This window comes from Anabas testudineus, chromosome 6, assembly GCF_900324465.2.
Source record: "Anabas testudineus chromosome 6, fAnaTes1.2, whole genome shotgun sequence".
Lineage (NCBI taxonomy): Eukaryota > Metazoa > Chordata > Actinopteri > Anabantiformes > Anabantidae > Anabas > Anabas testudineus.
Window position 1 is genome coordinate 8282510 of NC_046615.1, and position 26751 is coordinate 8309260.

A 26751-nucleotide genomic window follows, 5' to 3' on the forward strand; every position below is an offset into this window, starting at 1 on the left:
GACGCATGACACGGCTACGCAGTTGGCATTAGTTAACGTACCACCTAGCTGCACACTAGCAGGCAGTGTTGTCTTTGCTTTGGCTGTGTGCTGCAGTTTGGTGGGAAACACGCAAACTTTAGACCCACTGGGGAGGCAGTTGGCTCCAACCGAGTGATGTTCTCTTCTTCTACAAAACACACACACACACACACACACCCACACACACACACACACACACACACACACACACCCACACACACACATAAAGTCTGAACTCTGAAAAAGGCAAGACACAGCAGCCTGAACTCCAACCGGGTGAGATCACTGCTGTGGTAAAAATATGGCTGTCCTCAGAGAGATGTTTCTCACAACACTTTCACACAGTCCATGGAGCAATAATGCATGCACACGACTATAAGCTTAACTCACACGAACACATGCATTCAGAAGCAGTCCCAAGCATAAACATTTTCCAACTGCCACATCCTGTGTTAATTTGTATTTCAAACTAAACACAGGGTGAGACTCATCATTTGCTGCCCGGATTACTTGTCTCATTCATAAAAACAATGGCCCTATTGGGACATGGCTGCTCCATGACATCACCCGCATGTCGGAAGTGGTGTGCTTTCGGAGCCGGAGTTATTGATGATCAGTGGAGCGAAACCTAAGAACAGCCATAGATTGTTTTTGGATCATTACATTCCCAGTAAATACACTTTGTTTGTGTAACATATCATTCATGCAGCTAATCTGACAACCGGTTACTTGCTTTCATTTTTAGGGAGCCATAAACCTAATGTGTTGACACATAAACCAGTATATGTGTGTGTCTGCAAGACTGTGACCAAATCTCCCTTTGGCCTCTACATAAATAACAGCAAGGGCAGAAAATCCTCTTCTCAGACAGCAGGCTCAATAATTATGCTTTTATTCACCCTGTCCATCCCATTTATGGATTCCTTTCTTTTCATCTCTCTGTCTGACCCTTCCCCCTTTCACCTCCTATCCACATGAGCTCTCACTTGATTTGCAGCAATGTTACGGTGCGTTTGTGCGTGTGGTCTGCATACGTGAGGCTGAAAATAAGTCGGCAGTCAGATATGAAGTCATCGCAGGAATTATTAGCAACATAAATCAGAGGTTCAGGAGAGGGGCAGGGGAGGCAGTGCAAAGGATGAAGGGAGGGGAAAAGAGGAAGAGAGAGGAGGATTACTGTTTGCAATTTTGAAGTATCTTGATTCTCAAAGAATGTGAGAGGTGGGGTAAAGCCAATAAAGGCTAGAAATGAGGCGAAGGAGAAATAAAAGGAAAAAAGGGGCCTCAGCTAAAGATAGTTTTGATTAACAAATCAACAAATCATTTCCGAACTATTTAATCAGTGAAGCGGACTATTCGTTTATTTTGCTGAAGTTGGGTGAAGTGTGAAAGGCCTAAGATCCAACATGGCACGTCACGACCTCTGACCCTGAACACTTTGCCCTCAGCTGTAAAGCCGATTAAAAGTCCGAACAGAAAGACATGCCGCTGTGCGATGCAACACAAAGAGTGTACAAAGAAGTGAAAACCATGGTCTCATGCATGATGCATTTTCTAATTAGGATGATATCGTGTTATTTTAAATGATTTATGAAGCATTGTGACTTTAACCATCCCCGACAGCCATTCCTCCCGCTTTAAACCCAAGTCATCTCTCTCCTGTGAACACTGAAGCGTATGCCAGTAGTGTTATGCATTATATGCATATAATGCATATAAGCATGCACGCAAGCATGCAGACGTATACACACATCACCCTCCATCTGCTCAACACACACACACAGACATCAAGTGTGCACAGACACTGGCTGCTAGTTCCACTGACCCCAATAATACAACCACCCAAACAACAGCCAACGCCATTGGCTAGGTCCTTCTTGGGAATATTCTCTGCCTCTGTTGTCGTGGAAACAGCAGAAAAGCAGGGACAGAAATGGAAGAAGCGTGACTCATCTTCTTTTTTTTTTTTTCTTCCTAAAGAAACGTAGCAAGAGTGAGATGAGGAGCCTGATAACGAGGAAAAGGAATCGCTGACAAGGGGTCTTTCATTAAGGAGGGTGTGATGTCTGATCATAAAAAGCTGCAGAGGAAAATACTGTACTGAAAAGACAGTGACGCGTGTGTGTGAGGTAGCGAACATGTTGTGTGTGCGTGTGTGTGCATACAGTACGTGTGGGTGTGCTTAACCTAAGCATGTGCACAGAACATTTCTGTGACTGTGACTAATTGCGGGAGCTGCTTTGAGGCAATCCTCGGCATCTATGAATGACTCATGAAAAAGCAATAATCTCCCAGCGGACGGAGAGAAATGACAGGAGAAGAAGAACAGGGATGTGGGGAAGAGAGCAGTGATTTGCCCAGAACAGCACGCCTCTGCCATCCCATTTCCAATCCTGACTGAAGCAGATTACACTCTCCATGTGGAATATCGCCTCTTAAAAAGCTGCAGCCATCACATTCGAGATGACTATTAACAGTTTTGCTGGGGCTCAATTATAAGTCTTTGTGTGCTTAGTGGACACTTTGACAGGATAATAACTGTGGTAAATTAGGCCAGAGGATTGAAGTTAAGCTTTATTTAAGTGATGGTGAAAAGACTCCAGGAAAGCTTAAACATCAAAGAGACTTCAGAGAGACTTTGTATCCAGGCAGCATGATTTTAGACGTCTTCTTCCACACATTCCTGTGAAAGTCTGACCACTGCCAGTTAAGAAATGAGGAAAAACTAGTATAACATACAATGAGGAGGTGAACATTTGTCGTGCTCCCTAGTGACATCTGCTGACCGAGCTGCGCAATGACAAACAACTGCACTAAAATCAGCAAAGAGTAGAGGTGCGGCACAGCTCATTGCTGTTTAATAAAGGAACGGTAAAAAAAACCCAAGCCAGAGAAAGATCCTTTGTTTACACCATCACACACTTACCAGTGAGCAGGGAAACCTTGTGGAAGGTGCCCTCCAACTTTCCCATCAGGATATGAACAAAGCCGTCTTTGGACAGGTGCCCTGCCTCTTTGGAGCTCTGGTCATAAACCACCACTTCCTGCTTCCTGCCCAGCTCCACCTGCGTAAATGAACAAACCACAAGGAAAAGAATGAAATTCATTATGCAATACAGCTGTGGAAGATATGTCAGGCATTCATTAAAACCTTGCTACTGTATTAACAGAGGGGAGATGTCAAGGTGCTACTACACCCTGCTCCTGGCAAAATGACCTCACAAACACACCACTGGGAGTTTGGGCAATAAACAGAGGCTCTATCAATGCCAGTGACTGCAACAGTCATAAGCAGAATGAACTACAGGTGATTTTAGAGTAAGTTATGAGAATTAATGAATATTGCATGAGGACTGAGTGTTGCATTGTGCGGCTGTAGCTATAATATCTACTGTGCACATGCTGCTGAGAGTAATATCAGTGAAATAGTAATTGTTGGCCACACATGATGCTGTTCATGTCAGAGTGTGAGAGAGATGTGAGGATTTGAACATTGTGATAAAGTGTGTCTATGAATGTGTTTGTATGTGCATCTGCCTGCACACACACACACACACACACACACACACAAAGAAACACGCGCCAGGCAGGCTGTGTGTGTTGTTCACCATGTTGTCAGGCAGGCTTTGGTCACATGACCACCAGGCAGTGCCTACTGCAGCTATGAATCACTGAATCATTGAACTGCCACTGGACAGCAGCGGAGAGAGGGGAGGAGGAAGGAGGGCGATCACAAGAGAGGGAGGGAGGGAGGGAGGGATGGAGAGTAGTGGGGCAGGGAAAGATGGAGCCGAGATGGAGAGAGGTGCAAGTGACAAAAGGATGACAATGAGTGAGAGAAAGCAAAGGTGAGAAAAAGGGGCGGGCAGAGAAGCAAAAGAGGGAGATGACAGCGCAACCTACACCATTTCTTTGTTTACCTCAACACAAAGCATCACACGATCGTCTAAAACATGCCATTGAATAGCTGCTACCTTTCTTCCCGCATAGGCACACTGGTGACGATAGCTCATGGCGCACACAGCTTCAACGTGTGCATGGAGTGTGTCTGATTATGTTCTTGCTTACAGGGCAGCTGCAGCAGAGCCCCTTGGCAGACGGCCATGCAGGTGATTTAGACAGGACAAGGTCAGTCTGTGAAGTCTGGGCAGAAGTAACTCTGGTCGAACAGTTGAGCCTGCCTGTTCCTAACACTGACAGACTGACATACATGTGTCCTCTTTTTGGCCATCAACTTTACATAAAGTCCTAAAACATTCCCCAAACACTGGGTGTTTACTTTTTGTTTTCTCATCTATTTGTATGTTTTTTTAACTTGTCTTGATGCCTTCTTTGTTGCAAATCCCCTACACCCTCCATCTTTACTAACCCGGGATAATTTTAGCTAATAATCCTAATGGGATCAGATCTAATTTAGGAGTCTGATCTCCATGCCCGAGGATTACAGGCCTTTAACTGTACATACGTGCACAACAAAAATTCAGCACACTACACTGACAGCACTGTCTTTTATTCTTAACTGCACAATGCAAAAAGTTTCACTTCTCGGTTGAAAACAAAAAATGAGCCTTAAAAATAGAAAGGTTAGTCAGCTTGTTACTCACTGTCAGGCAGGCAGTGGGTGATGCATTCATGTTTTAGAAAGCAGCGAATCCTTTATCTATATTTTAAAATTCCAGCTTCTACTTGGAGTTTAAATTTTACAACAAACAATAAAACATTTTTATCTGTAATTTTCACAAAACATATAGTGAATGTGTAAGATCAGTGATTGTGCTGACAGGATGAAATTCTGTCCTCTCTCATCCTCTTTGAATGTATTCCCTGTGAGCTGAAAGGAACTAGCAAACTAATAATAGCAGCCTATATTTAATAGGGAGTACGAATGACAGAGCTAATCGTAGGATATCAGCTGCACTCTACATTTTGTGTGAATGAAGCTAAACTTATACCTCCTGCTCAGTATGTGATATGCATAGACTTTGCTGCAGTGTTAGAGGTCAACGACCCAGGGTAGCGTGGAGCTGGTTGTCAGACTGCAGCAGCAGAGCAGCTCTCTCATCCCTCTGCAGTGCTACAGCACCACCACTACTACGGCTGTACTGGCCCAGGCGCTCTGACGCATGCACACTGCAGGTAAACAAGAAATGCCACTGACAGAGAGGGAAAAAGCAGGGGCCATGTAGAGAGAGATGGAAGAGAGCTGCAAAACAAGGAATGAAAGAAGGGTGAAGGAAGCAAGGAAAGGAAGTCCAAAAGTGAAAGGATCAGTTAAAGAGAGATAAGAGGGAGGAACAGAAGTTGGCACTTGCAGTGCAAGTGCAACGATCCTGCTGCACCCAAGCTCTCTCTCTAAAGGATCAGAGGGCTGGCATCACAGTAGGACATAAACAAGGAGTGGTCACAGGAAGAGGGGTTATTTTTCTCCTGTAATTTGCAGAGGATGAAAGCAAGAAAGAGAAAGAGATTGCAATTGACAGGGTGGAAGACGTATTAACTACGAGTTCAGAAAGAAGGAAACTGTCAATGTGCAAGAATAAAATGACAGCGTTGTGCAAGAGTTAGAGGTCTGTGCCTGCTTATAACTGACCTTGTGTTATAAAATATGAAAAGAGTGGGAGGAAAAAGAAGGTCTGACACGAGGCTGCGAGTCAGGACTTGGCCTCACTGTCAACGCTCTTCAGTAGGGACAGTTTGTATACACACACAAACACAACCCACACACGCCATCAAACATAGATGGGTGCCCTGGCAACAAAACATATCTGCAGAGTTGTGGTGTGGCACAAGGTAAAACACGGTTTCCCCTGACCTCAGCAGTGCTACTCATTATTGACAAGGTCAGTGCTGAGCGGGACAGTATGTGTGAACTGGCCTGTGACACAACATCAGCACAAACAATCTAAAAATTGCCCCACATTCCTGGAGCCCAGTCTGGGTCCACTCTGGGATGCACCACAGAAAACAAGTTCAGTGCAGCATGAACTCTGTTGAGGTGACAGTGCCTGTAAATATGAAGCTGCAGTAGTCGGCAGACACATGAAAAAGAACGCATGTTTTGATTTTTTTAATGAGGGAACAAGATTGTGTGTGTGTGTGTGTGTGTGTGTGTGTGAAGTCAGACATCGTGCCTTTATATTGATTCATCACCTCCCTTCAGCTTCTTGCTTGATTATTAAACACTTTGCTATGATGCTTGTTATGTTAATCGCCACAAACTGGATTCATAATTGGTCACTCCCAAAACATCAAACACCACTACGTACAGCATTAACAGAAGACCTGCTGCGATTGACTCCACCACACAGGGTGTGACATATACCACACACTGCTGTCAGGATACCAACAGATGATGTCATTGACTGGCATCAGCAGCTGCCACATCCATGTTGGCTTCAGCAGGTGTAAAGTTTGTCTCATACATTCTACTTCTACCTTCACGAGGACCAACTACAAAATAGTTATACGTCTAAGTTTGTGTTTAGAAGTCTTGAGGATTTCCATTCCAAGTTGGTTAATGTATGTCATCAGTGGAAAGCCCTCAAAAGTACAGTAATAAAACTGTGTGTGGTTGTGCTTTTGAGACAACAATGTGTATATGTAGCAGAGTGCTGAAAGCCCCTGATGCCTCTGTGCATGTGCAGTGTGAGGTCATCAGTATGTGGTCACCTGATCTGGTTACACCCTCACACCGCTGAATGTCAGAGGACACTGAACACACACACACATTACACATTCATGTGTAAACAACGCCTGTGCACATTAACATACGAGTATACTATTAGTCGGTCTGTCTCTGTCACACGCTGTGACTGGGTTGTTGTGTTTATAGACCGCATGTGGCAGATCCAGTTATACCGTGTTGTCTTCCTCGCTCATAATGAAAGTCACATTTCACATCCGCAAATCATCAATGAGTCATCCTTCAGTTTTTTTTTTTTTACATAAAGATATATTTTTACGGAAATGTTAGTACACTTGGGGCACAGTAGTTGTGTGTGTATATACATATATACATATATATAAGTATATGTCTATACTTCTCGTATGAGAGTGTGTGTCTATGTTGTAGACAGTAGGAGCGTTAAAAGCAAACAATGATTCGTGCCGTGACCTTGTCAAAGCAAATACATGACATATCCTGTACAAAAAAAAAACCACTGCCAGTAACGGCGTCTTTGTCTGAATTTGGCAAAAGGAAAAACGTGAATGAAACATACAAAAAGAAAATTCCCTGATTGTACCCTTTGGGTAATCTGGGAAACAATCCACGCGGTGAGTCATTAAGTAAGTTCTCAGTTCTGCTGCTACTGTCGAGGCAGATGACACATGAAGCGCTCATGTGTTGTCCTTCATTTTGAAATGCTGTACTGCAGTTACTGGAAACATCTGTCTTGAGAACAACACTATCATCAACTATATAGTTATAGTTAGTATATATCTAAAGACCAGTTTCTTTGCTCTGTGTCCAACACTTGAATAATTAGAAAAATCTTCCCGTCCTTTGTTTACTCCCACTCAGCCTCAGAAATACTTCAGTTCCTCATTACAACTGGACCCCTTTGCAATGACACAGCATTTGGTGCGTCATTAGCGGAACTGATGGACATCTTCTACAATGCATAAATACATTAGTTGGTCACATGCAGCTTCCCCTGTGCTAGACAACAAGGCACTCATCACTCGTCAATCTTACCAATTAGCATCACAGACCAAATCACAGAGCCATTGCCTGTCTCTGGTGCTACGTGGCCATTATACTCAACAGCAACACTGGGCTACTGTTCATCGTCATGACTAATACATTATCCTAACACCTGAAAAATACAAGAAAATAATTTCAGGAAGGAAGACTTTACTATGAACAAGAGCATAATGAACTAAATGTCTACGTGCTAGTTTACACAGTCAATCTACTGACACCTCCATCTAATTCACAGATTCTCCTTTTCCTTTATTTAAAATCTTAAAACTTTAATGTGGGTCTGTCACACATGTTACCTGTTGTAACAGTACTTGTATCACATACCAGCATGGGACAGTAGTAATATCTGTCTCTATGAGCTGGACGATGTATTCTCTCTACTTCTCTAGACCCCATTCATCAAAGGTCTGGCATCTATGCCTTCATACAGAAGGTAGGGTGCTTCTCCAGGCTGACTGCTGGTAGTGAAAACCTCTGTCCATCTGTCAGGCCTGGCTTGCTGGGTGTCCCCGCTGCAGCAGCAGGGATTAGCCAGGCTTAAGCCAAGAAACCAGCTGCCTGCCCTGCAGCCGGTCAGAAAACGCACCAGGAAGCTCCATTCCTGACTAAGCCTGTGCCATCCCTCTCCCAGCAGAGGTCCACCACCACCACCTAACCTACTGTATCCCGCTCTCTCTGACCTGACCATTGATAGACACCATTAATATAGATGTTATGAAGGGAAAGCATGGAAAGGGAGAAGAAAGAGGACACACTTTTGATTGCTGCTGTGCTGGACACGCATGTTCATTCAGCTCAGTTAACTGAAGCGTTGGGAGCTTCATTGAAAAAGGGTGAGTGCAGCGCCTTGGGGGATGCAGGCTATTAGTGCTCAATGGGATGTGAGGTGGAAGGCAGCCAGGGAGGAGGCGGAGACAGCATCCCATCCATGAATACCCTCAGTGCTGCTCTCCCGCTTCCTGAATTCACTTCCCCAACAAAGAACCACAATGGTGTCCTTTGCTGTCTTGGCTGGCTGAGGTGGCTCCTGGCGATGGTCAGAGCCATGTGGGGGGTAGAGAGGATGGTGTGTGTGTGTGTGTGTGTGTGTGAGGGGTTAGCAGGCTTTAACACCACACAGCCAGTCTACACGTGCCCAGCCTGCGGCCTGCCAGTGGCCCCACAAAAGGGATGATGTCATGGTTAGCCAATAACAAAAGAGTCTCGCTCCGGCGGGCCCTCCTCTCTCACCCGGCTAGTTCCAGCTTTATCCAGCCTAGCATTAATCGCACGCCTTATCCTCTTTACTGGGGGTGGGGAATGGATAATAACAAACCAGCCATGAGACAACAACAGACATAGGGAGGAAGAGGAAAAAGAAACTAATAATGAAGGAACGGGTTGGTGGTAGACAGCTGCAGGCTACGGTTGTGGTAGACAGACAGAGCTGTCATGGGAATGAAAGCGAGAGAAATCAGGAGGAAGCATGGCTCTACGGGGTGCCACAGTGAGAGCTCTGCTAACCACAGGGCCCCCATACAGAGACGGACCCAACAGAGCCAGCACAAAAACACACTCCAGCTTGCAGCGCTGGCTAAAGTAATGAAACTCAAAATCAGACTTGATCAAAAAACCTCTCACACTTCGCAGCTCTCTGGCTCCAGCTTTTTCAACCTCTTTGTTTTTTTTTTCTTTTTATGTTGTTGTTTTCTTTGTAAACCTGTAGATAGCAAGAATAAATCATACATCGCCACATCACACAGAAATATCTGAGCAAAACTTGGTTGGGATTGGAAGAATGCCCTATTACAAGAGGGCTTATACAAAATCCTTGCCCAGTTAATAGTGGCAAATTCTAGGTGAGAGAAAAGGCATGTGGGTTTGTCTGCCAGAAGCCCTTCAAACGAAACCGAATTAAAAGTAATGGGAATAACAGGTGGTAGGTAAGAAACAGCAGGTACATGCCTGCAAATTATACACCGTTACATTATTGTTAGAGTATGTCATTAGTTGAAGGTAGGTCGGTCATGAGACTTGTGAAAGTAACAATAATGTACAGTTCTCCTCCACTTTACCATCTGACCGTGTGGAAAGTGTCAGTCACCCACATGCGTTAACCGTAATCCAACAGGCGTGGCAAAGCAACAATCAACAGCAATCATGTATAATTATTTGGTGGACAGGGTGTGTTTTGGTGATTAAAGTTCTTGCCGTTCTTGCAGATGGAAATACAGGGTCAGACTTTAAGGTCCAAATGCAGCACTCATAGTCTAAGGGATAATATAGACATGGACATAAATCATATGTATAAGTAGGTTTCACAGAATGAGATGCATAACAGGTCAGGCACTCTGACCTGCGCTTGCCAACCAGGAAGTAAAACCACAAAAACAAACAGCAATAGCATTTTATGGACTGGCGTTCAAGCCTTTGGGTTTGTCACACCCAAGAAAACAATTTCAGTCACCTGTTATGTGTGACTGGTCTCTTTGACAAAGCATTTTATTACGTTGGGTGTACCATGGTTAAAAGTTAAATAAATAACTGAAAATAATATCGGGAGCATGAGGAAGAGCCATAGCTTTGTTGTTCCTGTCTTTTATTTCAATTAAAAGGCACAAACTTAATCTCCCTCCTAGTCCAAGTTTCCCTTCTTAGAGTTCCTTCAGTTTCACACAGTGACTAAAAATACAGGAGTCAGCATGCCACTGCTGGACAGGCCATGGAAAAAAGGCTGTCATCTTCAGAGAAGTCATGGAAAGCAGGAGGATCCAATTTCAGAGCCACTGATAAGCAACAAACTTACAGTAAGGCCGCCTGTCCACCAAATATAGCACCCACTGATGTGGTGCAGGCATGGGCTAGCACAGAGAAGCCCATTCCAGAAGCCCAGTGGTACATGGGTCAGGCTGCTGGAAATGATCTGAGAAACCCATGGGGATGTTATGGAGTCAGTGTCTTGCTCAAAGTTACTACAGCAGAGTGACTGACATGGGAACTTGAATCGGAGACGCCTAAATCAAGTCAAGTGTCACTGTGCTGCCTCCATTGTGTAACACTTGCATGTTACCCTGTAGTTCCAGTATACCACACGTACAATAACGGTACACCCTAAACTACCCTATGAAACACACTCAGCAGACTCAATGACTAAAATATTTCCTGTGGCTCAATGAAGAATTCTGCAACAGGATATTTTGTCATAGCAGCCCCTGCTGCGTTCACGTTTTTCATTCTTATGCTGATTCTGCTGCTTACTCTACTGTACTCACTCTACTGTAAAGGCATACATGCATGCATGATTTCAATCCCCCACCCTTATTTGCAAGGAGACTCACAAGGTTCCTCTTTGTAAGTAGGAAAGAATATCTTGTAAATCCTAAAGGTCTACTTGGTCTCAGTACATTTTTCATATCAAATAATTTGCTCCCTAAGTTTTACTGCAAAATCCAAGAATCCCAGCGAACCTTTAATGCTGCTTCATATGATCAAAAAGATAAATGTTTAATTGATCAACATTCTCATTATCCATTAATGAGTATGGTCACTTTGCTCACCACTTTCACTGTTCAGAGTGCAAAGCCATTGCTGAAGCTGGTAGGGACCCACTGAGTCTTTCCCTTATCAACAAAGTGGCAGTGTGCCACACAGACACTTTGAATCCAGTCTGGCACTTAGAGTAAAGGCACTCTGGCTTCAGATCCCGATCAGAAGCATCAACTGTCAGATACAATGAGTTTGAACTCACCTTCACTTTGCCATTGGGTTGCAGCAACTCGGTGACGGACACCTTGTCCTGCTGCAGTCGCCTCTTCACCAGCTTGGAGCAGCACACGTTAACAGCACCTTGCACATGTGATGCATTGTACTCAGAAAACGTCCTACTATCAATAACCAGCAAGCGCCCTGTTCCTCTCTGGATGAGGCTCGCCAGGCGCTTGATGTCCATTGCGCTTCGTTTTGTCGGGCCTTTCTCCCCTGCCATGATTTAGGAAGGGCGGAGTGGTAACCCTGGGTGACAGATGCGGGCCCAGTAAGGGAGGGGGTGAGGAAGAAGAGGGATAGATGAGAGAGGGAAAGGTGGAGGAAGAGATGGGGAAGAGGAGGTGAGGTCAGTGGACAGGGGCAGCCACTGGGGCAGGTGCTGAGAGATCCATGGTGCCTAAAGAAAAACACAAAAACAGAACATTCAGTGGTTGATTTTAGAGCCTTCGCATTCAAAAAAAGCCAAAGTTTTGAGACACCCATGACCACATAGTTGATGATTGGACATCATTCTGAGCTTCACTTGCAATCCTCCTGCTATAAAGGGGCAATGACTGGCTTATTTCACTTTTTTTCCTCGCACAAGAGGTTAGTGCACGTTGTATTTTTGTGCATTCTCTCTTCCTGGCACACTTTGAGCACCTTGAATATTAAAATAGCCACAATTCTAAACATGACTGTAAAAGTTATTTAAAGACATAAATGCTGCCCGGATTATCCACTGGGATTTATCAGCACTGGAGATCTGAAGGAACATCACACGTCCAACAACAAAGCCAAAGACTTAAGTTCGACATGTACAACAATAAAACGTGTGAGTGTGTGTGTCTGTTTACAGAAAGTGTGTGTTTGTGTGTGTGTGTTTGTGTGAAGGTTGGTTGTTGTCGATTGAGGGTCTTCTGGGCTGCAGCTCATGAAACAGGAAACTGAGGGCGTGAGATAAATTAAGCCAGGGGAATTCAGAGAGCAGGTCTGGACACAGGCAAACGGCCTGTGTGACATCCTGTGAGTGTGTGTATGTGTGTGTGTTTCACAGAGAGAGGTACATAAACTTGATGAACTGCCCCTTCCTATTCCTTCACTAGCAATCACTCAGATCCACGGCCCACATTCACCACAGCACTTTTACATTTAACATGAGGCGCACATGCAGTCATTCGTCAGGGTCCGAGCTTAGCGAGTCGTGCGTGAGCTGAACTCCAAATGCTATAACAAAAACTAAAGTGAGAACTGGCAAAACTCTAGGATCTATCTGATCTGAGGATGAAGACCATTTACTCGATCAACCAGGTGTCATGCAACAAGTGAGGCGCTCAGAGTGCGAACGCCATGGTGTTGTTTTATTCATCCGCCGGCACGTGGTGACATGAAAAATGAATGGGGCACCTCTCATTTACCCCACTGCTTAAAAGGAAGTTTAAACCTTGGTTGAAAAGGGAGAGTGCAAGAGACAGAGGTGTAGAAACAGAGAGTGGAGGAAGATAACAGATAAAAAAACACATATGCTTTGTTATATTTAATAATAAAAAGGTAGAAAGATATGATTAAACTAAACTGAAAATCCAATAAATGACAAAATGTCTAGTTATGATAAGGCTTTATATACTGTAGACTGGGAGAAGAACCAAAAACAGAAGAGAACAGTCTACGTGGAACAGAACAGTGGTGAGAAGGTGGGCGAGAGAACTGAGACGGAGACAGAGGAGATGTGGAGAGACTGTTTCTGATCAGTTACTGTCTTGTGAAGACGTCCAGGCAACTGTGGCTCTGCAAGTTTTCACCTCTGTTCTGACATCGCCAACATGGAGGGAGGGAGAGAGGCAGAGATGAGGAGGGGGGGGGGTGGTAGAAAAGAAAGTTATTTAGTGAGGAGCTCTCCAGCCTAGCAACTCAGGCAGCTCAATGTAATGGAGGAGACATTCGTGGAGGATGGAGCATGGAGGAAACTGATGAAGGGAAAGAAACAGAGAAATGAGGGAAAAAGACAAATAAACTTTCAGAAGGCTGCACCAAAAGTAGATAACGCCCTGAGACATGAGCTGTGGCAAACGTGTTGCAGAGGTTTTCATCACAGCAAAGGCCATGCTTCCTTCCTCGGCGGATCCACAAAAGATTATTTTCAGTCACATATACCGAGTCCTATAGTCTGCTGTCCAAGCACCGAAACATAGATGTATGCATGCTGTCGCTGCCTGGCAACCTGCCCGATGCAAGAGCAGCAGCACAGGAACATGGCAGAAAATCTAGATAGACAGCAGCAACTGCCTGCACTGTATCAACACAGTTGAATCTCCGCTGCATTAGAAGGTATATACAGTAAAAGCAACGGCGTGCACAAGACAGCCAAACTGTAACAAAGACAAATCTTAGGTTAAACAGAATTTAAGACGCTCGGGACAAATGTGACGCCGTTTATATCTCAAATGAGTCAAATGAATGAAATCCGTCCATGTGGTATAGGAACAACTGAATGCATGTTTCTGCATTAATACGTTAAACAAAGCACAGTTGCAGCGATACAACACATAAGCACATAGCGCTGCCATGGTGACATTTCTACTCTTATCCCATGATGTGGATCTCAGCAGCAATTCTGAAGACACGCGCACACAAACAGCCCCTGCCCCGCTACGACCTGCCCCGTCACCTGTTATACCATACCTTTTATTGGCGTGGCGCCCTTTAGCTGAGTGGCTAACAGCACAGCTGCCAGAGGTGTGTATCTTTCTTCCTTTTTTGCAATTTCCCTGCTGCTGAGCACAACATCTGACGCTGCATTTGTCTAATGGCGACTGCTCTCCCACCCGCCCAGCCGCTCTCACTTTTTCTCTCCGAATCCCTCCTTCATTCTCTCTCTTTCTTGCTCTTGTGCAGTGAGCGGCGATGGAGAGGGGAGGAGTACACAGGTCTAACATGTGTGGTGGTAGTAGTGAGGGTCCCCACCTGTGTGTTACTGCATCTTTCTGTGCCATTAGACAATTGTCCTACGGTAACTTTCGCTCTCAGCTGACCCTGTTTGTCTGGGATGAACACAGGAGATAATGGGAGAAAGGGAAGAACACAAAGAGGAAGACAGACATTGGGAATTTATGAAAATATTGAAAGGGAGACAAAAAGCACCAGAGACGCTCAGAGATACACAGAGGGAGGAAAAACCTCAGTGAGCTTACCCAACACAACAACAACAACCCATCCCCTTACGCTAAACCATCCTTCTTCCTCCATCTTGTGTCCTGGCAGGAACAATAAGGAGCAAACAAGCCTCCTCAAACTAAAATAGGCAGGAGCTTGCTGTGAGGCTCCGGCTGAACGGAGGAAAAACTAGCTGAGAGGAGAGAAAGCACAGATATGAAGGCCCGGAGCAGATTCAGCTGTTGCCATAGAAACAGCCCGGCTAGGGTGATCAGGGGGGCACAGGGAGGGTGATGTGATGGGATGCTACTGGTGCTGATGCTGGATGGAAATAGAGGAAGGGAGAGAGCTTTAATAGCAGTGGTACACACGCTTCGGCTGTATGACTACAAAAAAGCTGTTCTCTGAAAGAAATCTGCTCTGGTCTGAGACAGCAGTTTTAGTATCACCTTTTCCCCCCCACTTCAGCCTGAGCCGATTAAAACTCAATATCATGCTGACCTCTTTTCCATAAATGTAGGCTAAGTCAAAAGGATCTAGAGGACAAGGCCTGTACAGAGGTGAAATGGTGCACATACACCTTGATTACTGGCAGAACACAGAAAAACAAGACGAACCGGAGTTTTATGAAATATTTTTTCAATCCCCTTGTTGGGGAATTCTATAAATGGAATTTACCCGCTTGTTTATACAGTAGTTATTCCAACTTTCAGTTTTGTGTCATTTAAAGCATGGGAACCATGCGCTAACATGAGGAAGCTGCATTTATACACTTCTCACACGCACATAAAAATCGCAGAGTAAGCATAAAGCAAGCGTAACAGCATGTCTACTCTACTCATTATTTTTTAACACTTTTTAAACAGTGACTAGATTATCAACAGATGACTTGACAATTGAATGATTTAGTCATTTCAGTTATGTGTGGTGAAATATGACCGCGATACTGGAACAGAGGAATTCCCACAGCCACATACATTTCCACTGCTTGTCAGGTAAACTATAGTCAAACAAATGATCTACAGACTTTATTGTTACTCTCTTTACAGCTGATAACAAAAGGCTGGACTTCATTGTAATGCATCAATAAAATGAAGTTGAGGAAGTAACTTTATCTCTATAGTGGATAATCCACACACACACACACACACACACACACACACACACACACATTCACAGGCTAAACATGATGGTGCTGCTAAATAACGCCATATCAGACATCAGGGAGAGAGGCAAACACAAAGAGAGCATCTGGAGGGCAACCAGCGCTGATGTAATGCCGTGCAGGTTATTCATTAACTCGCTGCATAACGTCACCTGTGGTTGCAGCCTTGAATGAGCTGATTTAAAGCCGCCTCTTTGTTTAACACAATGAGAGACGCGAGTTGTTTGTTTGGACCACAAATAATTACATCATCAGAGCATCTCATGCCCTTTGCTGTGCGCCACAGTCGCTCTCATGAACCAAAGGTTTGCATTTGAGTGTGTGTGTATAAACATTGTCTCATTTACACTTAAAAAAAATAAAAAATAAAAGTGGCCACAACCAGGCACTGTGCAGGTCCTCTGGCCAACACCGTGACGAACACTGGGCTGCTGGAGGATTACAGGGTCTAGGCTAATTTACGCTGGAGAATCTGGTATAAAGCAGCAGAGGTAGATTCTGATGGGAGGCTCTGTTGGACTTTAGATCACTAGTTCAATACGATGATGTCTGATCTTTCTAACTAAGTTTATTTTTAAGTCAAATTGGATTTTTATGTGAAATGACAGAATCTAACCCAGGTATAACAGGGGTGTTAATTGAACTATTAGATTACTATTAGATTTCTTTTACCTGTTTTGTCATAATGTCATAATCTAGCAAAGAATGTAAGTTAATTTATTGGGTTAATAGACAGATGGTTGCAAATTAAAATTGCAAAATTGCAATTTCTACTTGAGTGTTTTGACTCCTTGACTATAAATTACAATCATCTCTATAAAAAAAAGCTAACTTGATAACTGATTAATGAATGTTAATGATTGTGTTTATCAAAACTAGGTTATTAAAGTGACAAGCCTAATGTGTCATACATAAATACCTACACAAGAAAATAAACACAGCATTAAGTGGAGCTGCTGGAGTGATCATGTAATTGTGAAAAAAAATCAATGCCTGTTTGGGCCTGGAGGAGCAGAGCCACCGTCAAACTGTAAACAACACGGAAAGCTTTCTGTATCCCCTAATCAATAATCCCCAGTGAGGCTTCTGCAAATCTGGAAGTCGTGTAACAAAGTGGGACTACCCCAGACACCATCAGAATAATAATAATAGTAATAGACATAGATACAAATAACCCCTGACATAAAACAACCTACACTGTGCGACCGTTCAATTCAGCGTCTAGTGTTATACATTTTCTAAAATCGTTCCTCTAAAACACAACTTCACATAATGCCACCAGTAAAGAGATGAGGCGCACAAAGACCTGGACGGGACACTGTGGCCTGTTTGGTAACGTTAATAACAATGATGGAGGGTGAGCGGTCGCAGCGCTCTATAATAAACCGACCTAGATTAGAAATGAGAATATGGCACAATGCGCACAGCGGCCATGGCTTTTTACAATCGTTGCATAATTGAAATCAAATAACGTTTACAGAAAGGTTCAGTGCGGGTTGTCTGGGTGGGAAACCTGCGCTGTGTTGTTATGACGCGTGGATATGTCCGCATGCTAAAACGAACCGCTCCATCGATCGCACAGGTTGTGATGCTTACAGACGGCAGCGCGCACCATTCAACGGCACAGGCGCAAAAACAACGAGCGCACCTACCTGCAAGTGTTCACACGGCACAAGACGGACTGTTTGTCAAAGAATAAGCGCGGAGATCTCCCGGCTGGACGGGTTTAATTGCCATTATAAGACGGGCGCACACATGAAAAAAGGGGGGAGTGCGCGCTGACAGACGCGCCGCGGCAGCGGGAGGAGGAGGAGGAGGAGGATGATGATGATGATGAGGGGGGGGCTCGGCTCGAGCAGCGACAGCGAGCTAAGCGGCTAAACGAGCGGGGAGCGCGTCTCGTTTCTGCTCGTCGATTCACAAACACAGAAAACAACAAACGCAAAAACGCTCACCTCAGGCTCCACGGCGCCGCTGCTGCGCGTTATTCAGCTGGGCTCCATGTGTGTGTGTGGTGGTGGTGGTGGGGGGGGACAGCAGCGGAGTCCTCGTAGGGGGCTGCCCGGTGTTTACCTGGAGGGGCGGCGGGGACAGGACAGCTGACAGCGCCGGGGACCAACCAGGCATGAACGCGCGGCGTCGGGGCTACAAGCGGCTCCTTAAGCCGTGCAGGCAGAGATTAGCTGCGCTAGGCTAGGTTAAAGCTAAAACTGGAAGTGTGTGTGTGTGTGTGTGTGTGTGTTGGAGAGGGGAGGGGGGGGGGGCTAGTTACAGACGGTGCACTTTGGCACTTTCATGAACTAAAGCGATGAGGTCATGGTTCAGCAGGGAGAGGAAGAAAAAAAAAAAAAGCGAAGTAGACGTCACCTCCAGCCAATCAGCGCCGATGGCTCCGGGCCTGGGTGACGTCAGCTTTCTGATTTGGAGGTTAAAGGGACAGTCCGTCAATTTAAAGGAGACTCGCTCATGAAAGGAGTGCAGTCACTGGGCTGCCGTAGTCAGGAGCAAGCGCCAAGGATGCAGAGATCACGGAAACAAACAAATATATAGATAAATAATCAACGCTTACACTGAAATAAAAATGTTGATATATATATTTACATCATTCAGATACACATAATTCTAGTTAGAGATGTACACAGTGCGTCACGGTTTCATTAAGTGTATAGATAGATACAAATATATATCAACAAAGCCTATTTCAGAAGATATTTCAAGCTAATAATTTGTTTTCAGAAATGAACTCTGATTTATTCACAGTATCACTTTCAAATCACTGAATAAAACAGTCACAACACGGGAGCGCTGGAGTTGTGTGTGTCATAAATTCTCCATTGTGAGATTGTGAGTGTCTTTGTTCTGTTGCTGTGACATCAGTGTGTCAGTGACAAAGCAGATGAATGGAGGTGCTGCTGGTTTGTGCTATTACATGACCCCACTGTGCGTCAGTATGAATACACTGACACCTAGTGGTGCAAATATAAACCTGCATGATTGTAACATGCACAGTACAAGTGAGTGGAAACCCAATGCACCTTCACATTTAAACATCATTTATCCCGTGTGTGTGTTTACAGTTAGTGTGCAGCAGAAGGAGAGTCAGAAGAAACGGATTCATTAAAATCTACCTTTATTTGGATGCAAAAACTCACAACTTAAAGCAATACTGTAGCAGAGGAGAGGAATACTGATTTCTGCTGGTTGTATGTCTGACTGTTTGGCTATTTCGTCGTCCCATCATCCTCAAAAGGGGACCAGATAAGCACTGAAAACAAAATAAAAGCTTTTCAGTCAAGTACACTGGACATTATCAGAGGATTATGTCAAACGTATGACAACAGAATTGAAGCCTTTTCTTGTCAATCTCAGTTCTGTGTTCCTGGTAACGGATCCGTTTTGGCAGTTTAATTTGCACGTTTATTTTAAGTTTATTAATTGGCCCGAGCCCACGCAGTTTATTCCCATCCTCTGATAATGCTCAAGACTGTTTGATCCTATCTTTGATGTTTGAAGATAGAGGTTTGATTTTTTTTTGTTACATAGAAAATGGTCTTCACTGTTTTAGCTGCCGTACACATAGCAAATATTTCTTGTGTTGTCAAGTGAGAGTGGCCTAGAGTCACAGATGGAATAGAGTCAGGACTGCGTAAAAACCCAGTCTGAGGTAAAATTCTCCAAGAAAACAATATAAACATACACAAAAAGCAAAGCATATTAAAGCAAAGCCTAAAGGCATAAAGTAATAATACTGAAGACTGAACATAATCTATTTCTTTTCTGTACTGTAAGGTAACTTAGGTATTTGTCACATTTTGTTCTGTCAAATCTTGCAATATAAACCGATGGTTCGATCCACAGTATGAGCTACATTCCATCATGGTGTAAACGGAAATATACACAAGGCATCTACTCGAAAGGATTGTATCAAAATGTTCTAAAAATATCTCTGGTTGGTTTCACAAAAGCAAACTGTATCAAAAGCATTGGCCGAGAGCAAGCAATATAATAGGCTTAAACCCTTTTACACAACAAAAAGCAGGACAACCAATCACGTCGCTTTGATTGTGGACCTATGGAGTCCCATACAGCACATGCAATCCATTAAAACTCAACACAATCAAAACACAATACGGGAAAAAAAAGAACTGTTACAACTGAACATCAGAGAGACAACCTTAGTTGGTCTATTGTGCTTCATACAGATTAGGCCTGGCCTGTCTACACAACAATCATGGGCTTCGTACTTCACAGATGTGTTCAAGCTACTGTTGAAACCGGAGGATTCACAGAGCGAGTGACCCTGAGCTCCAACTTATAATGCACTTTTTTTTTTTTTTTTGCTTACCCCTGAAATACATTTCCCCGTACGTCTGTGGGAAACACTGTATATGTCCGATTCTCTGGAGCTCTGCATTGAAGATTTTTCTATTTCTGGCCCTTCAGCGTCGCTGGCTCTGTGATGCCTCTGGTGTACGTCTATGCAGCCTTAATGCAGGAGTTGTTTACTGTAAACATCATGGGCCATGAGGACTGCACAGGTAGCATGGTAAAAATGTAATACTGTAGATTGCACAGAAACCCTAATTAGTTAATTAATAACCTAATTGTTATACATTCCTATGTTCCATAACATTGCACATGCCTTTAATGAACACTTAGCACCATGCAACCTGAAGATGAGGTGGCTCCTAAATGTGTCAAAAGTTGAAACAAGCCTTCTGTGATGATTTTTTTTTACATTAAAAGTAAGAGTCAGTGAGAAAGAAAAAGCCTAAAGGTACTTACAATTAATATGAACTTTTACATCTATATAGAATTAGGTGTTAGGCTGGCATTTAATCATGTCTGTAGATTTAAATTCTGCTGGCACTTGTACTGTGTGGGGCTTTAGTGAACTTGAATTTCCTCCTTACGTAGACTGACACCGCAGCAGGTGATCTGATTAGACTTCAGCAACAGTCTAAGCTCCAGTTGATGCCTTTTTACGTGAGTGACTAATTCAGACCAAATAATAGATGAGGACTTGATGACTGACACTCATGAACAGAAACATGATTCAACAAACACAGCAGAGCAAATGAACATATGTCAGGAGTGCAGGCTTGAATTATTTTGGGAACCGTGGAGCTTATTAGCACTAAAGTGTGTGATTTGGAGTTTCAGGAGGGCTACCTCAAATCCCACATCCTTATGTGTGTCCTGCTCAAAGACATACAATATGCACAGGTTTCATGTCAGCCATTCAGTCCTGTCTGAACGAGCCTGTCCTCGGTGAAGAGATTAACATGGTTTGAACTTGTTAAAGGGTGAGACTGAGATGATGCTAGGTACAGTGGTGCATACCACCAGAGGCGGTACAGTGTACAGTGGTGTGTCTCGGTCTGGGTGTGGCTGCAGCGCTCGTTCTACTCCTCAGCAGCGTGAGACAACTGCTTCTCATACAGGCTGAGGACATGATGCACAAACTGGTACTGCTCGCATGTCTGGATCATCCCACCCCTGACAAATACACAGACAGACACAAACAATAATTAAGAGGTGTTTCAGTCTTCACTATCACAGCCCCCAGAGAATGGTTCCTTCAGACCTACTGTGCCACTATAAGATGAACATTTGTGGCTTTGAGCAAAGGATGAGCTGTCGAATGGATTGCCTTGAATTGGGACCGGCATCCATGTTCCTCTGAGGATTAAATGAATGGCACAATGCTATCATCTAGAATAGTTAACATGCTGAACACAGTGCTCGCTAAACATGAGCCTGTTAGTATTATCACTGTGATCATGTTAGAATCCTGCTGTTAGCATTTAGCTCATGCTAGCCTCACAGAGCTGCTGCAGACTGACTTATTATTATGTAATTAGGTGCAAAAGCTCTTTAAACTATATGGAGTCATTTTTATTTTTTCAGTTTGAGATAAATCCGACAAGTGAGGTGAACCATTTGCTCATGATTTGGAAATAAATCAATCCCAACTGCGTCACCTGAGCTTTTATACCAAGAACTAAAGATAGATGTGAGCATGGATAAAGGCTAAGAATATCTCACCTGTCCAGACGGAGCTGGCAGGTGGTTCTCAGGATGTCAACCACACCTTCAGTCCTCAGCTGCTTGCACAGGATAGAGGTGGCAATGAAGCAACCAGTTCGACCAATTCCAGCACTGAAGGGATGAAGGGATGAGAGGGTGGAGAGGATGAAAATAGATGGATTAGTGTATTGATTAACATCGATCCTGCTAATCTGATGAATGCCAAATCTTCCCTGGGGAAATCAGACGGAAGAGGAGGATTTTGTTCCCTAACATGCATCCATATGCAACTATGCATTTTAACTCCGAACTTATCCCTATAGCACACACAAGCTGCTTTTGTACCTGCAGTGCACAATTGTAGGGCCGCTGGAGGGTGGGGCTTCTTCTCTGGCCCTTTCCACTTCCTGCACCAGCTCCAGCAGGGGTGGGGCCTTGTCAGGAGTCTTCTGATCGGGCCATGACGTGTACCAGTACTGCCGCAGACTGCGCTCCTCTCCCCCACACTGGTGCGACAACACATGGACAAAGAGACAGGCGTGAAATGCGTTTGTGAGGATGTTGTGCACACATACGGATGAAACAAACACACAGAGGATGATTTTTGATCAGCCTGTTGCTCCTCTTGTATATCCAAAATGTTACCTTGGTGTTAGTTGCTACGACAACATTGAATGCTGAGCAAGACAGCATAAAAGAGTGAGGTTATAAGAAAACATCTCACATTTGTTTCCTACTGTACATAATGAAATCCATCAGCTGCCTCTATTCCCAGAGTGTCAGTGTGACAATAATTATTAATCCTACAGATAGAACCAGAGGAGCTGAATAAACAACAAGCTTTTAACTCAGGCACAGCTAGATAATGATCCCTTGGTGCTTAGTAATCACATGCAAGCTGCATTTACTGAATTATCATGTTTGGCGTGCTAAGTGGCAGTGCTGCCACGACCCTAAATTAAATATAAAGCATCAATCATGAACACATGAATGGAACTGAAAAGTACATCTACATCAGATACATACAACCAGTAAATCACCCAGCACACACATCTATGGTGAGTCTGTATACACCTTGGCAATCTGATGAAACATTTACTTTAGAGGAAAGAAAACAGGTAGAGTTTGCTTAATATGCTGGGATCCTAAGCTCCTCGGTGATGCTGATAGCAAAGTCCACACTTCAGCACATCCTATTTTTGTTACATGGCCACATATTAATCCTGAGAATAGTTGTGTAGCCAAAAAAAAAAAAAAGTATTTCAACACAAACTCAACTAGTTATAAATAGATATACTGCTGCTACAAGCAACTAGTCCGTGTGGGTGTTAAACTTGATCCAAATTCTTCAAAAGCATTATTATATTTCCTCTTATATAAAGAGAGTTTTTAGAGTTTCTTTCTTACACCCCGACACAGTGGAATTTATTTTTGTGTTTCTCACAGCAATTAAAATAATACTATATTATAGAATTTATGTACTTTACTTAAAAATGATTGTTCTGCTCTTCTGAGGTAATGATTTAACTGTATTAACCTTGGGTGGGATGAACTGTACGTATTTCTTCTCCCTGTCTTACCTTCAGTGTAAACACCCTCAGACTGTAGTCATCCTCCTGGGTTACAGAGATTACAGTGATCTCGATGCCCTCATGGGTCACAGTGTCCTCAGGCCAGTATTCAGCACATTTCTGCAACACACAATGGACATGGATAGTCTTACCAATCCATGCATTTATCTATTGAAGCATCCATCACCATCATTTTCCTCATTGTCCTGCAAGTGGACGATGGACACGGACCTCGTTTTTCTCTTCCAGGTTGGTGATCATCACTATGATTGGACTCCTCTCCTGCCACACCATCCTCCAGAAGTCCCCTACTGTGTTCACGGTGGGACCCTGGGTGGCAATGTATGCCCCCTCTTCACCACCATAACCCTGGAAACACACACACAAACATGACGGGTATTATTATATACGAACAGATCGTGAAAATCCCCCAGGTACAGACAGACAAAAGCCCCTTTTGGTCACTTAACGTCTCTTTGTTAGCCCTTTAGTGTACTTTTTTGTCATTTTAAAGACTCTTAGGGTCATCTAGTGGTTCTTTTTGATCATTTGCTGCCTCTCTAGGTTATTTTTCATCTGTTTTTGGTTAGTTTACATCTTTTAGCTAACCTGTGATGAAGAAGAAATATTAACAGTGACTTCATTTTGGGTCACTGACACACTCCCTGACCCCTCAGGCTCATGGGCTTGTGTTCAGTAGGCCTATTTGTTGACCCATCTGTGCATTTACAGTTATCTGTTGACAATTAATGTCATCAGAACGTAAGGTCAGATCCACGGAGAGCAAATACACAGGCTTTACATGGCAAAACAGTGCTGTGGAAGGCTTTTGCTCATATGGTTAATATATATTTTCACTTACTTTGAGATAATTAGCGTTGATGTAAGTAGTGAGGAAATCATCTTCACCCAGTGACTTAAGGATCACTCTGCTGTGTGTGTCTGGAAGTGAACAACATAACATTTCCAGGAAAAATAAGAAGAGACATGTTGCAATTTAAAAAGATGACATTATGTTGTATTGTAGTGCATCTCAGTTTTATTACAGGGATTGGTTCACATCTTTTTATCTGCTGCAATGCAGTATGAGCATCATTATTCTGGTGCATAGAGCCAGACTTTTTAGAAACATATATGATCAAAATAGTTGATGAGAATGTGAAATGATTCAAGTGAGGCGTCATAAAGGGGCGTTTCCTACAAAATGTACAACATGATGTCGTTGACCAGGAATTGATGACACAATGTCGAGACTTTACTCACTGGGTAAGATGGTTTTGTAGCGATTCTTTCTCACCAGCCCTGGATAGTTGTACTCCTTAGGGTCCACAAAGTTCATGGGAGTTTCCTGCCAATGGTCACAGAACAATACATGCAACAACAGTCAGCCCTTGCAGAAGGAGGAAAAAAGGAGGGAGAGGCAAAAATTCCAGCTTTGCCTTCTGCAAGGCAACAAAACAGTGAGAAAATAAGAGCTGAGACATTAAGTCATCCACTGCCCTCACGATGAACAGTTGCTTTCTAATTGTACATAATTGAAAGGCTAGGGAAAACATGTGTATGATCTTTAAAACACATCTTTCTGCCTAGCAGACACCGGACACCTCTGTGGGGTTTCGTATGCAAATATGCGTGTATCTCTCCTTAATTCGCCCACAGGCAGACAGTGGAAGAACTTACGGGTGTGAGCTGAGCTCCACTGGGTGTTTGTGTGTGGGTGTGTGCATTTGTGCCTGTGTCTATGTATATGTCAATGTACTCTGTTCGTCTCTGTTAATCTAAAGATGGTAGGTGGATGAGCTGCTGTTTCTGCGCTCACATAAAACTCAGCCTGCAGGCTCTGGTCATCCATGGCCCTTATGTGTAGCATGGCAGGGGTCAAGATGTGTGTTCCCTGTCGGAGGTACTCCTGGGCAGACTGGTCTCTGGGGGAGAGCTGGGCTCCGTAGCCATAGGGCTCAGTGCAGCCTGGTGTACACATGTCCAAGGTCAGGGAAACATTGGAGCCTCTCCTGTGTGATGCACACAGAATTAGACAAGTCCTTAAAGAAGAACAGTATGTGTGTACCTTTTTGTTAGGTGAGAATTATAATTTAGACGAAACAAACTCCTGCAAACACAGATAGAAATGCAAAGATTCAGTTTTCTTCCACTTTCTGTGCACTTTCTTTTTCTAACCTTTCTTGAAGCCCCACAGGTGTGACAGTGAGGGTGACGGCGTCTCCTTCCGTTCTAGTTTCAGAGCCCATGTCAAAGACGGGTGTCTGAGGCACGGGGTCAAGGTCGAGTAGATCCTCCTGAGCATCCGTCCACTCTGACAGGGTGAAGGAGGGCTGACGGCTCACAGACTGTCGCCGATCACCAATGTCCCTCGATATTGCTCCTGATGACCACAAACCAGTGCCGTAATGCCACTTACTGACCATGTGGACAACCTTGTGAGGGATGAACAGAGGACAGGAAGCAGTGAACAGTCACTTTTTTAAAACAAAACATTAAGAACTGAATGGTCCAGTCTATTTTATTTTAAACACTGTAATGTGCTTTCATGGTAAATTGCAATAGATAGTAAAAAGTACTTTTAGATGGGGAATTAGGTGTCCAGTGTTTTACCATGATAACACAGATGGCCACACCAATGCCTGAAGTGCCATGGACAATCCAGTTGTGCTGTTTGGTGTCTACCACTTCACTCATCAACTCCGTGGACTGTCCAGTTCAGAGACGGAGACAGACAGAAGAGAAAGGCAGTGAGACATGGTCAACATTACATGCGTCACCTTATTCAGGATTATCAGGATTTTGTTCTTTGTGGTCTCAGATTTAGGAATGACACTCACATCCGTTCCAAAAATTGGGTGGCAGGGTAAGATGAAGCTAAGGTAGAAGTCGATAACTTGTAGGGATTTGTAGATGGAGGAGAGTGGTCCGTTTCCCTCCACCACAAAAAACACCCAGTACCCCTGAGAGGAGAGAAACAGTGAAAGCAGATTGTCATTCATGCACTGGTAATCAGTCAGTGTTGTGGCAAACTTAGAGGAAAAGATTAGACAGGCTTAAAAATATGGAAATTGGCCATGTCTTAATCACGCCTGTATATATAAGGTTATGTTTTTAATATGGTAATATTGCACCTGTCCATTTTTTTTTTTTATAAATCAAATAGGAAGTTGTAGTAGTGAGTGAGTGTACGTATGGAGTGTCCACTGAGCCAGCTAAATCTTTTCCAGCACTCAATAATGCACTTTGGAGAATGACAATGTAATGATGCATATGAAATGAAAATGAGTGCGGAAAAATAAGGATGAAGTGGAAAGACTGCCTTGTTCTCAAGTGTTAAGGCGTCATTTGAATTTCTAATGTTACAGTTACGCTACTGTAGA

The 26751-nt window shown here is 43.7% G+C and overlaps 2 protein-coding genes across 10 annotated transcripts in view; both read right to left on the bottom strand.

Annotated features, from left to right (window-relative positions):
* Positions 1–17976, bottom strand: part of dusp8a (dual specificity phosphatase 8a) — a 39391-nt gene extending 21415 nt beyond the window's left edge. The window contains exons 1-3 of one of the 3 annotated variants that reach the window (XM_026365805.1): positions 17723–17976; positions 11454–11867; positions 2948–3086 (exon numbers count right to left, since the gene is read on the bottom strand). In XM_026365805.1, coding sequence (XP_026221590.1) covers positions 2948–3086; positions 11454–11690 — 376 coding nt within the window. In that variant the 5' untranslated portion in view covers positions 11691–11867; positions 17723–17976. Of the gene's footprint in view, positions 1–2947; positions 3087–11453; positions 11868–14131; positions 14150–17419; positions 17539–17722 lie in introns of those variants that run through there. The other 2 variants (XM_026365804.1, XM_026365806.1) reach the window with 2 other exon arrangements.
* A 920-nt stretch (positions 17977–18896) lies between these two features.
* ptpn5 (protein tyrosine phosphatase non-receptor type 5) overlaps positions 18897–26751 on the bottom strand; it is a 64081-nt gene continuing 56226 nt past the window's right edge. For all 7 annotated transcript variants that reach the window (XM_026365004.1, XM_026365003.1, XM_026365000.1 and 4 more), the window contains 11 exons: positions 26209–26331; positions 25982–26077; positions 25547–25803; positions 25188–25380; positions 24632–24716; positions 24231–24310; positions 23600–23737; positions 23378–23488; positions 22143–22303; positions 21816–21929; positions 18897–21266 (listed from right to left, as the gene is read on the bottom strand). In XM_026365004.1, the coding sequence (XP_026220789.1) occupies positions 21173–21266; positions 21816–21929; positions 22143–22303; positions 23378–23488; positions 23600–23737; positions 24231–24310; positions 24632–24716; positions 25188–25380; positions 25547–25803; positions 25982–26077; positions 26209–26331 (1452 nt within the window). In that variant the 3' untranslated portion in view covers positions 18897–21172. The remainder of the gene's footprint in view (positions 21267–21815; positions 21930–22142; positions 22304–23377; positions 23489–23599; positions 23738–24230; positions 24311–24631; positions 24717–25187; positions 25381–25546; positions 25804–25981; positions 26078–26208; positions 26332–26751) is intronic.